This window comes from Macaca mulatta, chromosome 8 (genome assembly GCF_049350105.2).
Source record: "Macaca mulatta isolate MMU2019108-1 chromosome 8, T2T-MMU8v2.0, whole genome shotgun sequence".
Classification (NCBI taxonomy): Eukaryota; Metazoa; Chordata; class Mammalia; order Primates; family Cercopithecidae; genus Macaca; species Macaca mulatta.
The window spans coordinates 96919351-96932493 of record NC_133413.1 but is presented as its reverse complement, the minus strand read 5'-3'; the positions used below and the strand labels follow the sequence as shown (position 1 = coordinate 96932493).

The window sequence follows — 13143 nt, the reverse complement described above, 5'->3', positions numbered from 1 at the left end:
ATATAAGATCTTTGTCTCAACAGTTTCTCCCAGTGTGTAGGTTACTTTTTCACTTAATATCTTTTCAAGAGCAGTTTTTAGTTTTGAAGAAGTCCAATTTATCCATATTTTTCTTTCATGGTTATTACTTTTTGTGTTCTAAAAAACTTCTGCCTGCATCAAGATTTCTCTCACGTTTTCTTTTTCACTTTCACATTCAGACTTATAATTCTCTTTAATTGTAAGCATGAATAATTTTATGGGCAGAGGTAAGGTCAAAGTTAATTTTAAATATGGACTGAAGTAGGTTCATAGTTAATTTTCTTCCATATGGACATTCAGTTGATTCAACATCATTTGTTGAAAAGATATTCCCTTTCCACATTGAAATATCTTAGCACTTTTGCTGAAAATCAATTGACAATATAGGGTCTACTTCCGGACTTTCTAGTGTTCCACCAATTTGTCTATTCTTTCACAAATAGCACATTATCTTATTTACTATTAGAAATAAGTCTTAAAATCAGGTGATGTAAATCCTCCAAGTCTGTCCTTTCTCAAAATTGGCTCTGCTCTTCTAGGGCCTCTGTATTTCCTTCTAATTTTGAAATCAGCCTGTCACTTTCTATAAAAAAATTCTGCTGAGATGTTGAATCTCTAAATCAATTTGAAGAGAATTGACACTTTAACAATATAACATGGTATATCTCTTCATTTATTTAGGTCTTCCTTAATTTTTCTGAGCAGTTTTGAGTTTTTGGTATAGAGGTCTTGTGTGTTTTTGATTAAATTTGCTCATTTTTTGAGCTTTCACAAATGAAACTAAAATCTTAATTTTAAGTGTCTGTTGCAAATACATAAAAATACAATTGATTTTTAAAGTATTAAAATTGTACCCATGCCTTATTAAATTCACCTTATTTCTAGTAGTTTTTTGGTGGGTTACCTAGGATTTTCTAATCTAAGCTGAAAATCATGCTTTCATCTGTGAATATAGGCAGTTTTACTTATTTCCCATCTTTATGCTTCTTATTTCTGCTTTTGCCACTGGCTAGGGTATTTGGTAAAATATTGAATAGAAGTGGTAAGAGTAGACACCTTTGCCTTTTTCCGAAACTCAATGGGAAACTTTCAAAATATTACCATTTAGAATAATGCTAAGGTTTTTTGTTGTTGATGATGATTCCCTTTATCAAACTAAGAAAGTTGCCTTCTATTCCTAGTGTGGTAGGGGTTTTCATAAAGAATGACTACTATATCTTCTTAAGCATTAAACAGATATTAACCTATAAAAGGGGGTGTGATTATGCATAGCCATTATTGTGAATAATAGTATGAATAACGGTTACTGTGATAAGAGAGCCAATGAATGGCAGCAGACGGAAGAACAACAGACTAGGAGTAAAACTTAAGACAAAGCAAAACAAGACAAAATCTATTTTCTCACACAGCTCTGCATTCTTAATTGATTAGCACTCTTAATTGTACTTTTAATTGATTAGGTCAAGGCAAATAATCATAAAGGGCTTCAGTCACCTTATATGTAAAAGAAAAGTATCATATGGCCTTCCCACACACAGGGCAGTATGTGAGAACATTATACACCCTGCCAAGGGTACATAAACTACATGTTCCTATTATTATGCTTCTTGATCTCCTGTTTTAATTTCATCTCCACTTCAATATAAGGCTCCCAGTATAACATCCCTCTTTGAGTGCACCTCTAAAATAGGCATTCTTAATGGGAGGTATGGAGTATTTAGGTGTATGAATTTAGAGGATGCAAGATGTCTGTCTTCAGATTAAAAATGAAGTCTGTGGTTTTTAAAAAGATTAATAAATACTACTCTAAAAATGTCTTCCATGCTAATCTTCTAATATGTTTCTGTTAATTTGTGTAAGCAAACTGTTAAGAAAGATGTTAACCAGGATTAGTGACGGTCTATGTCAGCCAGGCTCAGAGTCCTGGTTTTCATATATATCGGCTTTCCATATCCACAGCTTTTGTATCGGCAGATTCAACCAATGGTGGATTGAAAATATTTGAGAAAAAGAATAATACAACAATTAAAAAAATAAAAAAATTAAAAATATAGTATAATAACTATTTACCATAACATTTGCATTGCATTAGGTATTTATAAGTAATCTAGAGATGATTTAAAGTATAAGGGAGAAGTGTGTAGGTTATATGCAAATACTATACTATTATATACTGTAACCGTAAGGACTTGAGTATCCATGGATTGTGGTGTCCACAGGTGCCCTACAGAACCAATCCCCCACAGATACCTAGGGATGACTGTACTTCCAGAGTTGCTAGAAGGCTTAATTCCTACATAGGAATATTACTGTATGAAATTTAAAGTACTGTTTTTCATATGTACATTTGATTACATGAAAGAACCAAGTTTCTTAATAAAAGGCCCAATATGGCTACAGTTAAAATAGCACACCCAAAGCAGGCAGAGAGGAAATGCCAAGAACTATTCAAATGCCCGGCCTATGTCCTAACTTCATATGGGAAAATAAGACTTAGAAAATTCTTGATAATTAATCATTAGGGAAATGCAAATCAAAACCACAATGAGATATCCCCTCCCACCCATTAGGGTGGATACTATTAAAAAAACAAGCAAAAAAAAAAAAAAAAAAAAAAGAAAGAAACAGAAAATAAGTGTTGGGAAAGATGTGGAGAAACAGGAATCTTTCTACATGTTTAACAGGAATGTAAAATGATGCAACTGATCTAGAAAACAGTATGGTAGTTCCTCAAAAAATGAAACAGAGGTTTACCATATGATCCAACAACACTACTCCTGGGTACATATCCAAAAGAAACAGGATCTCAAAGAGATATGTATACACCTGTGTTCACAGCAGCACTATTCACAACGGCCAAAAGATGGAAGCCACAGAAAGGTCCCTCGAGGGACGAACGGATAATACCATGTGGTAGTGTACATACCTATAGTGGAGTATTATTCGGTCTAAAAAAGGAAGAAAATTCTGACACATGCTACAGGACAAATGAACCTTGAGGATATTAGGCTGAGTGAAATAACCCACTCACAGAAAGTAAAATACTGTATGATTTCACTCATAGGAGGTATCAACAGTAGTCAAACTCACAGAAACAAAGTAGAAGGGTAGTTGCCAGGGGCTGGGGAAAGGGGGACTTGTCTAATGGATATAGAGTTTCAGTTTTGCAAGATGAAAAAATTCTGGAGATTGGATGCACAATGTGAATATATTTAACATTACTGAACACTTAGAAATAGTTAAGATGGTATATTTTAAGATATATTTTATCGCACACCTGATATACTTCTACCAAGTCTAAATGTAGTTAAGACCACTAACAACTCATGACTTAAAACTCTGATCTTTGAAGCAACTCACTACTAAACTGAAATTTTAGAGTTATTAATAATGTTCCAATAACTCTTCAAGACCCCTAACAACTGACACTGATTGATGATTTTGTGCTCATGGCATTATATAGTTCAGAGAACATAACTAAGACTCTTACCCAATGCTAGAATAAATACCACCTTGACATCAGGACAAATGAGAGGATTCAAGATTGTGCTACAGGATTTTTAAATGTGTGAACACTGTTCTGTAAAAGCACAAAATTAGTCCCTCCCCCCACTAACATTCCCTATAACAGCAAAATAAAAGGGCCTAACCTCTAATTCTTTTTCATCGAAGTACTGTAGCCACTGAAGAGGAACAACTTCATTAAAACCATCAAGGAAAGCTTTGGTCTGTTCTTGTACTCCTCGAGAAAAACGCCATTCTGTCATTAAACTGAAAATAAAGATAGTATTTAAAAATAGGTAATTTATATGTGAAGTAAAATACTTAAAAACACCAAGAACTTCTATAGTTCTTTCTCTTTTTCTAAATATGCCACATATATATATACATATAAATGTGATGTGTGTGTATATGTATGTATGCACATAATTTTAGAGTTAACACATTCGAGGAAATCAGTTCTAGCACATTGGCAACTATTAAAAAGGATGCTTTTAAGATAAATAGGAAAGAAAAAACAGAAAAAAGAAAGAAAATAAATAGGAGGTTCCTCACTATTTAGTAAGATAGCCAAATCCTAGCACTAATTATTTCCTGTTTATATCTAGACAAATACATCCAAACATCATGTGCTCACCGGGAAAGGAATAGCTAGTCATTTAACAGGCTGTCCTTACACCAAGCATTGCCATGACAGACCTGAGGACTCTGACTCAAAGCCTTCCACACCCGGGAGGCAAGGGATTGTCTCAGTAGTATGTAATGACCATATGTCCACAGGCCATGGACTGGTGAGGGCTTATTGTCTGAGAGGGCTTAAGGCTGGAGAACAGGTTCTTTACTTGCTGGTTTATTAGAAAACATGAAGATTTCCTAACTAGAATAGAAGAACTCAAGATGAAAACAAAACATTCTGAAGAGACACATATAAAGCAGCTATAAGAGCACAGAAGTATGATAGAAATGAAATAAGGAAGAAAATGTGTCAGTGACACAAAATCTGTAAAAGGAGATTCCAAAAGGAGGTGGATCTGGAAAGAACTACCTAGAGAAGCAGCATACACCACCTCATACAGAGAAGCCACAGATTCTAGCAGATGAAAAGAAAGCCAAGCTGTTCCCACTCCTCTCATTTCTAACTCTTCTTTTTGTTTTCTAGAGGAAGCTGGCCTTATGCTTTTCTAAGGCTGCCTCTAAAACTTTTCTTCAATTCCTAAACCCTCTTTGTCCCGTATCCTCAACTCCAACTTTTCTTCCCATTTGTCCACAAACGTGTTCAGACTATTCTTTTCCAAAAACCCTTCCTTTAACCCAGTGTCTCTTTTAAATTCCTCTCTGTCCTCTCTTTACCACCACACTCATTATAAGAGTACACCACACTCAGTGTTTTCACTTGCTCACCTTCTATTCAACCAAATTTTAAACCAAGGTAATTTTAACCCTGGCTATCATTGTAGGCTTCACTATAGCCACTAATTCTCACTATCAACTTATCCCCTTAATACGTCAATTCTGCTCTTGCTGTTTTCCCTGTCCCAAAATCTCCCTCTATCAGGCAAGCTTTCATGTATCTTTTTTTTTTTTCTTTTAACATAAGGTCTCACTCTGTTGCCTGGTTCACTGCGGCCTTGACCTCCCTGGGCTCAGGTGATAGTCCCACCTCAGCCTCCCTAGTGCCTGGGACTACAGGCGCATGCCACCATGCCCAGCTAATTATTTTTAAAATTTTATTTATTTATTTATTTTTGTAGAGATGAGGTTTTGCCATGTTTCTCAGGCTGGTCTTGAACTCCTGGGCTCAAGTGATCCGCCCACCTCAGCCTCCCAAAGTGCTGAGATTACAGGCAGGAGCCACCAGCCTCTCATGCATCTTTTAAGACGTAACCTAATACATAATGTCTTATGAAGAACTTTCCTGACTCCTCCCAGTAGAAACAATACCTCTCTTCCTACTTTAGATTCCAGTAGTACTTCATATATATTTCTACCATTCATTTACTTATAGCTTCACTGATGGCCTATTTTGTGCACTAAAAATAAGGTATCACAACTAAACAAGAGTGTTATCATATAATTCGCAAAAGCAGGATTAAAAAATAGGACTAAAGTCTGTTATTATTTGAAACTGAAACAAAATCCTCCAAAAATTGCTGCATTCATGATTAGCTATGAATAGTATTACAGTGATAAAATGTTTTGAAACAGTGCTTAACTTTACAGAAAGTGAATATAAATCTTACATGGTAAGATTTTATTTAGACTGCTTTTGATATTTGAAACCACTGATAGCATTTTTTTAACCACTCAGGTTGTGGTACTTATTTTTGTTGGACTTTGTGGAAGGCTCAGGCTTAACAAATAAAAAAAAAGTCCAGTGCCTTATGCGTGATCTTTGTGAATATATTTTCCTCAAAATCTAGTGTTACTGTTTTTTTCCAACTAGTGTAATAAATGCACGCTGCAGAACAAAGCAAAACAAAAATATCTAACAGAGTACAAAAGTACAAAAGAAGAAAATCAGCTATTGCTAATTTCTCTCACTCAGAGATGACTGGTTTAGCAGAAACAGAAGAGGCCAAGAATGTCAAGCTAAGAAGGGTACATTGAAGTTGGTAAGCAGAGACACTAAGGATATAAATTTGAAAGGCCATAGCAATTTACAAGAAGGGAAAAAAGAATGGCTGTGACATTTTACAAAAGCCACATAGCAATATCTATTAAATACTTTTTGACCAAGTAACTTCACTTTTTAAAAATCTAGCCCACAAAACAAGTAGCAGGATGTATGGATTCATGCTTAAGGAAGTTTTCTGCTGTCTTCTTTGCAGTGGCCCAAACTGGACACAACCTAAATGATCTCTATTGACAGGAATAGCTGAAAAATATAGGAAAAAAACCACCCCAGTTTACCTAGCTATTAAAAAATGAGCTAGATTTAACTGTACTGTCCTTAAGACAAAAAAGTAAAATACAGAGTAATGTGTATAATCCAATCCCATTTTCAAAACAAATATAAAAAACAAAAAATCTGAAAGAGACAGAGATGACAGCTAGCATCTAAGAGGGTGAAAATGGTAGTACTATTCATAGAAGACATCAGTAGGAGAAAATATCTAGAAAAAATGAAAAGTTTGATTTTAGACCCATGACATTTTAAGATGGGTCATCTGTAGTTCACGTGTTGGTAAATTATGACCCGTGGGCCTAATCATCTGGTTTTTTTGTCCCCAGCATTTGAGCTAAGAATAGTTTTTACATTTTAAAAAAATGACTGAAAAATATTAAAAGTATTTTGGGATGTGAAAATCATACAAAATCAAATTTCAGTGTCTACAAGTGTTTTACTAGAACACAGCCACACATCTATTTATACACTGTCTATGGTTACCTTCACACTATACCACAGAGGTGAGTAGTTGCAATAAGAAATGTGGCCTGTAAGCCTAACAAGTTTACTGCCTGGTTCTTTCCTGAAAATGTTTGGATTTACATGGCTGGCAAATGGAAATTATTTCTAAAGTTTAGATATAACTTTAACAGAAAATTGAAGCTATGTTAGCAGAATATTTAGATAAGCAGGTTGAAATAAAATCTTGGAAAAATGCCTACATTTAGGAAATAGGAGATTTAGAGAACCGTCATTAAAAAAGTGCAAGTGACCAGGAGTGGTGACTCATGCCTGTAATCCCAGCATTTTGGGAGGCTGAGGAAGGAGGATGACTTGAGGCCAAGAGTTTGAGACCAGCCTGGGCAATACAGTGAGACCCTGTCTTTAAAAAACAAAAACAAAAACAAAAACAAAAAACCATTGTTTTAAATTAGCTGGGAATAGTAGTATAAGCCTGTAGTACCAGCTACTCAGGAGACTAAGGCAGGAGAATAGCTTGAGCTCAATGGTCAACCACGCCACTACTACAGCCTGAGCGACAGAGTGAAACCCTCTCTGAAAACAAAATTTTAAAACAAGAGAATGTAAGGAAAATCAGTATGACATAGGATCATGGAATTCAAGAAAACACTGAGTTTCAAGAAAGAGGCTATGGTGAGCACTATTTAAAAGCCTAAGTTAAAAAAGGGAAAATGACATGGAAAGGGAAATGGTAGAATGGTTACAGCAAATGGCAGTGGGAAAATGAAGCAACATACATTCTTTTTTTTTCAAGAGCAGTGGTACTGGTGAGAAGAACTTCCCAAAGGCATGAAAAGGGGATGAAATTAAGGGTACAGAGAAAGGATTTAGTTCTGAAGTGTTCTAGAAATTAAGCTTAATAAGGTATATCGCCTTACCCAATATATTCATCTTTGTTCTCCTCAGTCACCAGAATATTGGAACCTCCCAATTTCAGGTCATGTGAAGTAACTTTTCCCAAAATCTCCATGTCAACAGAAAAGTACATTTCTAAGCCACATTCTTCAATGTTGTTATCTCTGGGTGAAATAAATATATATACACTAATTAACAAAATGAAACAAAATGAGTTTCAAAAAAATGACTTACTGCAAAACAAAATCTTCAAACCTTATCCAGATAAGGGAGTTATAAAATTCAGTATCAATAGATTCCAAATCCTTAATAGTAAGTTTTTTACTTAACATACGCTTGTAGAATGGTAAAGAGAAACCAGTATCGATAAACTTTCCATGAAATAGTGCCTGCAAAGAAAAATGAAAAATTTTATTTAAAATTTGCAAAATAACAATTTCTTACAGAACAATGATAACAGAAAAATCATGAGACTTTACAAGTAAAGCATTCAGTAAGTGAATGGCATAAATCATGAAAACTAAAATATTATATAAAATGCTAGGTATGAAAAACAAAGTTAAAACAAAATCTATTTTATACATACAGCTATATAACATATATCAAAAAATGTAGAGGATGATACAAGACTTCTGTTACCATACCCTGCCTCAATCTTCCTAAATGTTTTATAAATTGAATTAACCTAATTGGATAACGAAATAGAAAAGGGCTCTGTGCACCTGAAAAGGCAGCTCCCCCGTTCCTTTCTCTCACTGTTGCATGTGAGGCTTTTAGGACTAACCTCACTGTGCCTTTGCTCCTATTCACAACAGCCAACCCAGGAAGCCCCAGACTCCCAGCAATGTGGGGGAACTAAAAAAATCCACTGAAGCTATTAATACTACCTTAGCCTCCTCATGAAGTTATGTCTTCCCTTACTCAGTTTAGATTCCATAGTCAATCATTAAAATAACTACCTTCAAGGTGGGGCACGGTGGCTCACACTTGTAATCCCAGCACTTTGGGAGGCTGAGGCAGGTGGATCATGAGGTCAGGAGATCAACACCATCCTGGCTAACACAGTGAAACCCTGTCCTTACTAAAAATACAAAAAATCAGCTGGGAATGGTGGCACGCACCTGTAATCTCAGCTACTCAGGGGAATGAGGCAGGAGAATTGCTTGAACCTGGGAGGTGGAAGTTGCAGAGAGCCAAGATCACACCACTGCACTCCAGCCTAGGTGACAGAGCAAGACTCTGTCTCAAATAATAAAATAAAATAACTCCCTTCAAACCCTACCTCCGCCAGTGTATTCTAGCAAAATCCCAAGCACAGCTAAATTCAACTCTCAGGTTACTCAATGTCTATACCTAGGCAATGGAACATGCTAGAAATGCATAAACAACCAAGCTGACTCCTCCATGACCAACAGTCATATTTCATCACTGGTTTGTTTCCTGGTAATCACATTTCCCTACTGCATTCACTCTCCCACTTTCCTAGATGACTATTTCATTCCTACTCCTCTTTCCTCAAATACTTACTTCTCCCTGCTCCTTATTCTGAGTTGATGATCTTACTTCCTATTTCACAGAGGAAACAGAAGCAACCACAAGAGAACTTTTGTGTGTTCTACTATATCTGCTCACTACTAGCATCTGAATGCATATAATCTTATTACAGATAATCTTTGTATCAACTAGTATGTGTGCTAAATAAATCTCTTCCTCTCTCCAACTCAAGTCCATTGCTCTCATATTCCTTATATTCTGACTTTATCAAATTCTTTATCCTCTAACTTGGTAGTATTGTTTAGATGTTTCTCTCCTCCAAATCTCATGTTGAAATGTGATCCCCCAGCTGGCTTCTTCATACAGAAGAATGAAACCAGAGTGCTACCTCTCATCATACACAAAAATTAACTCAAGATGGACTAAATACTTAAATGTAAGACCTAAAACTATTAAAATCCTAGAAGAAAACCTAGGAAATGCCCTCTTGATATTAGCCTTGAGAAAAAAACTTCTAAGTCCTCAAAAGAATTGCAACAAAAACAAAAATTGATAAATAGGACATAGTTAAACTAAAGAGCTTCTGCACAGCAAAAGAGGGAGTAAACTAACCTACAGAATGGGAGAAAATATTCATAAACTATGGATCCAACAAAGGTCTAATATCCAGAATTCATAAAGAACGTAAGCAAATCAACAATAAAAAAGAACCCCATTAAAAAGTGGGCAAGCATAAACAGACACTTCTCAAAAGAAGATATATAAGCAGCTGCTGGGTGTGGTGGCTCACACCCGTAATCCCAGCACTTTGGGAAGTAGATCACCTGAGGTTAGGAGTTTGAGACTGGCGCAGTCAACATGGTGAAACCCCATCTCTATTAAAAATACAAAAATTAGCTGAGTTTGGTGGTGCACGCCTGTGGTCCCGGCTACTCAGGAGGTTGAGGCAGGAGAATTGCTTGAACCCAGAAGGCAGAGGTTGCAGTGAGCTGGGATAATGCCACTGCATTCCAGCCTGGGTGACAGAGTAAGACTCTGTCTCAAAAAAAATAAAATAAAAGACATATAAGCAGCCAACAAATACATGAAAAAATGCTCAACATCACTAATCATCAGAGAAATGCAAATCAAAACCACAATGAGACACCATCTCATACCATCATACCAGTCAGAATGGCTTTTGTTAAAACATTAAAAAATAATAGATGTTGGCAAGGCTGCAGAAAAAGAAGAGACATATACTTTGTTCAGAATGTAAATTAGTTCAGCCACTTTGAAAAGCAGGTTGGAAATTTCTCAATGAACTAAGAGTTGAACCACCATAAGAATCAGCAATACAGTTACTGGGTATAGATATCCAGAGGAAAATAAATTGTGCTACCAAAGGACGCATGCACTGTACATTTGCCACAGCGCTACTCACAATAGCAAAGACAGAATAAATCCAGGTGCCCATCAGTGGTGGACTGAATAAAGAAGATGTGGTACATAAGCACCATGGAATACTATTCAGCCATACAGAGAATGAAATCATATCCATTGCAATAACACAGATGCAGATGGAGGCCATTTTCTCAAGCCAACTACCGAATACTACATGTTCTTACATACAGGTGGGAGCTCAGCATTGGGCACACATGGACATAAAGATGGGAAAAATAGACACCTGGGGATTACTATGGGAGGGAGAGAGGGAGGAAGGCAAGGGCTGAAAAACTACCTATTGGGTACTATGCTCACTACCTGAGCATGATGGGTTCAATCACACCCCAAACCTCAGCATCATACAATATACCTTTTTAACAAACCTGCACATGTACCCCCCGATTCTAAAATTAAACCAGAAAAACAAAGAAATTTGACTTGCAATGAAGAGATTAATGCCCTGGTGAGTTCTCACTCTATTAGTTCCCTACAGAGCTGGTTGTTAACAAGAGTGTGGCACTTCCCCCCCACCCTTGCTTCCTCTCTCATCATGTGACTTTCATCCACGCTGCCTCTCCTTCTGCCATGAGTGGAAGCAGCCTGAGGCCCTCACCAGAAGCAGATGCTGGCAACATGCTTCTTGTACAGCCTGCACAGTCAAACAAACGCCTTTTCTTTATAAATTATCCACCCTCTGGTATTCTTTTATAGCAACACAAAACAGACTAAGATATTTAGTCATCACTATCAGCAATACAAATGTTTTATTCTCCTCCCATTTCGACTCCATAAGCATTTCTAGTTAGTGACCAATTCTCTACGATTCCTTGTTTATATTTGCTGTATCCACTCTCCCTCCATTCCCTCTTGATTTTACTCTCATCAGTCTTTCCACCCTACCACTCATGAATAACCTTCACCTTTGCAGATACAATGGTCAAATCGCAGGCTTCATCTTGCTCAGCCTATCAGTAACATATGACAGGACTGATCATGTCTTCCTTCTTGAAACACACTTCCTTCTTCCCTTGTCCTTTGGGGACCACCCCTATTTGATTCTACTACCTCAGAACTTTTGCTGGTTACTTATCTCCCTGACTTATAATTGTCCTTGAACAACTTCTTCATCCACACTCACTCTGTAAACAATCATACTGCCTTTTAATACTCTCTGTGTGCCAAGAATTCCCAAATGCCTATCTCCAAACTAAATATCCTTTCATTGCCAGACTTATACCTCCAACTATCTCTTTTACATCTCCATTTGGATGTCTACTTCAAACTTAACAAGCCAAACCTAAATATTCTTGATTTCTCCCACCCCCAAAATTTGCAACCAGACAAGCTGGCCATAAGTATTGTTGCCATACTTGACTCTCTCTCACACCCTGCATCTAATCTGTCAGAAAACTGTTAGTTCTAACTTTGCAATATACCCAGAATCCAAACCACTTCTCACTTCCTCCACTGCTAGAAGACACAAGTCCAAGCCACTATTATCTTTCACCTGGATTGTTACAAATGATTTTCCTGTTTCTATCCATGTTTTCCTATGCCCCCAATTATAGTCTGTCTTCTACATGCCGGTAAAGCAAGCTTAATGAAATTTAAGTCAGATCATGTTAGTTAGATCATGTCACTCATTGCCCTACTCAACTCTTACATGAATTTCCTAAAGGTCCCAACACAGCATCTCTCAATCTCATCTCCTACTACATTCTCTCTCATATCCTCTGTTGCAATTATACTGGTCTCTTTCTCAATCAAGAATGCACTCCCGCATTAGAGCCTTTGTCTTGCTGTTCCCTAAGCTTAGAATAGTCTTCAAGACACCTGCATGATTCAGTCCCTAGCTTTCTTCAATTTCTGTTCATGTGTCATCCATCAGTGAGGCTTCCTCTAACCATATAAAAAAAGCAACACACTCTTTCCTTCAGAATATATCTATTGATTATTTGTTTCTATCTAATGGAATTTAGGTCCCTGAGAACAGGGACGTGTATTCTTTTCATCTCTGGAGCCTAGAACAGTGCTTGGCATTACAGTAGGCTGTCAATAAATTTTTGCTGAATGAATTAATAGGTAACAAAGTGCAAATAAATAGGTAAATAAATAAATACAAACACTTCCCAAAAGACAATAGTTCCATAAAGGCTTCTGCAAAGCTCTAAAAATTCCAAAAACAATCAAATACAATTATTAGATAGCTAAGATTTTCCTTGTATTGAAAAGCAGGCTGGGAGTGGTGGCTCACATTTGTATTCTGAGCACTTTGGGAGGCTGAGACAGGTGGATCACTCGAGCCCAGGAGTTTGAGACCAGCCTGGGCAATATAACGAAACCCTATCTCCACTAAAACTACAAAAAAATTAGCTGGCATGGTGGCATGAGCCTGTAGTCTCAGCTACTTGGGAGGCAGAGGTAGGAGGATCGTTTGA

The 13143-nt window shown here is 36.8% G+C and overlaps 1 protein-coding gene across 11 annotated transcripts in view; it reads right to left on the bottom strand.

The window, feature by feature from the left end:
• WWP1 (WW domain containing E3 ubiquitin protein ligase 1) overlaps positions 1-13143 on the bottom strand; it is a 141005-nt gene that overhangs the window by 30425 nt on the left and 97437 nt on the right. For all 11 annotated transcript variants that reach the window (XM_015145628.3, XM_077942299.1, XM_077942298.1 and 8 more), the window contains 3 exon segments: positions 8042-8175; positions 7810-7950; positions 3672-3792 (listed from right to left, as the gene is read on the bottom strand). In XM_015145628.3, the coding sequence (XP_015001114.2) occupies positions 3672-3792; positions 7810-7950; positions 8042-8175 (396 nt within the window).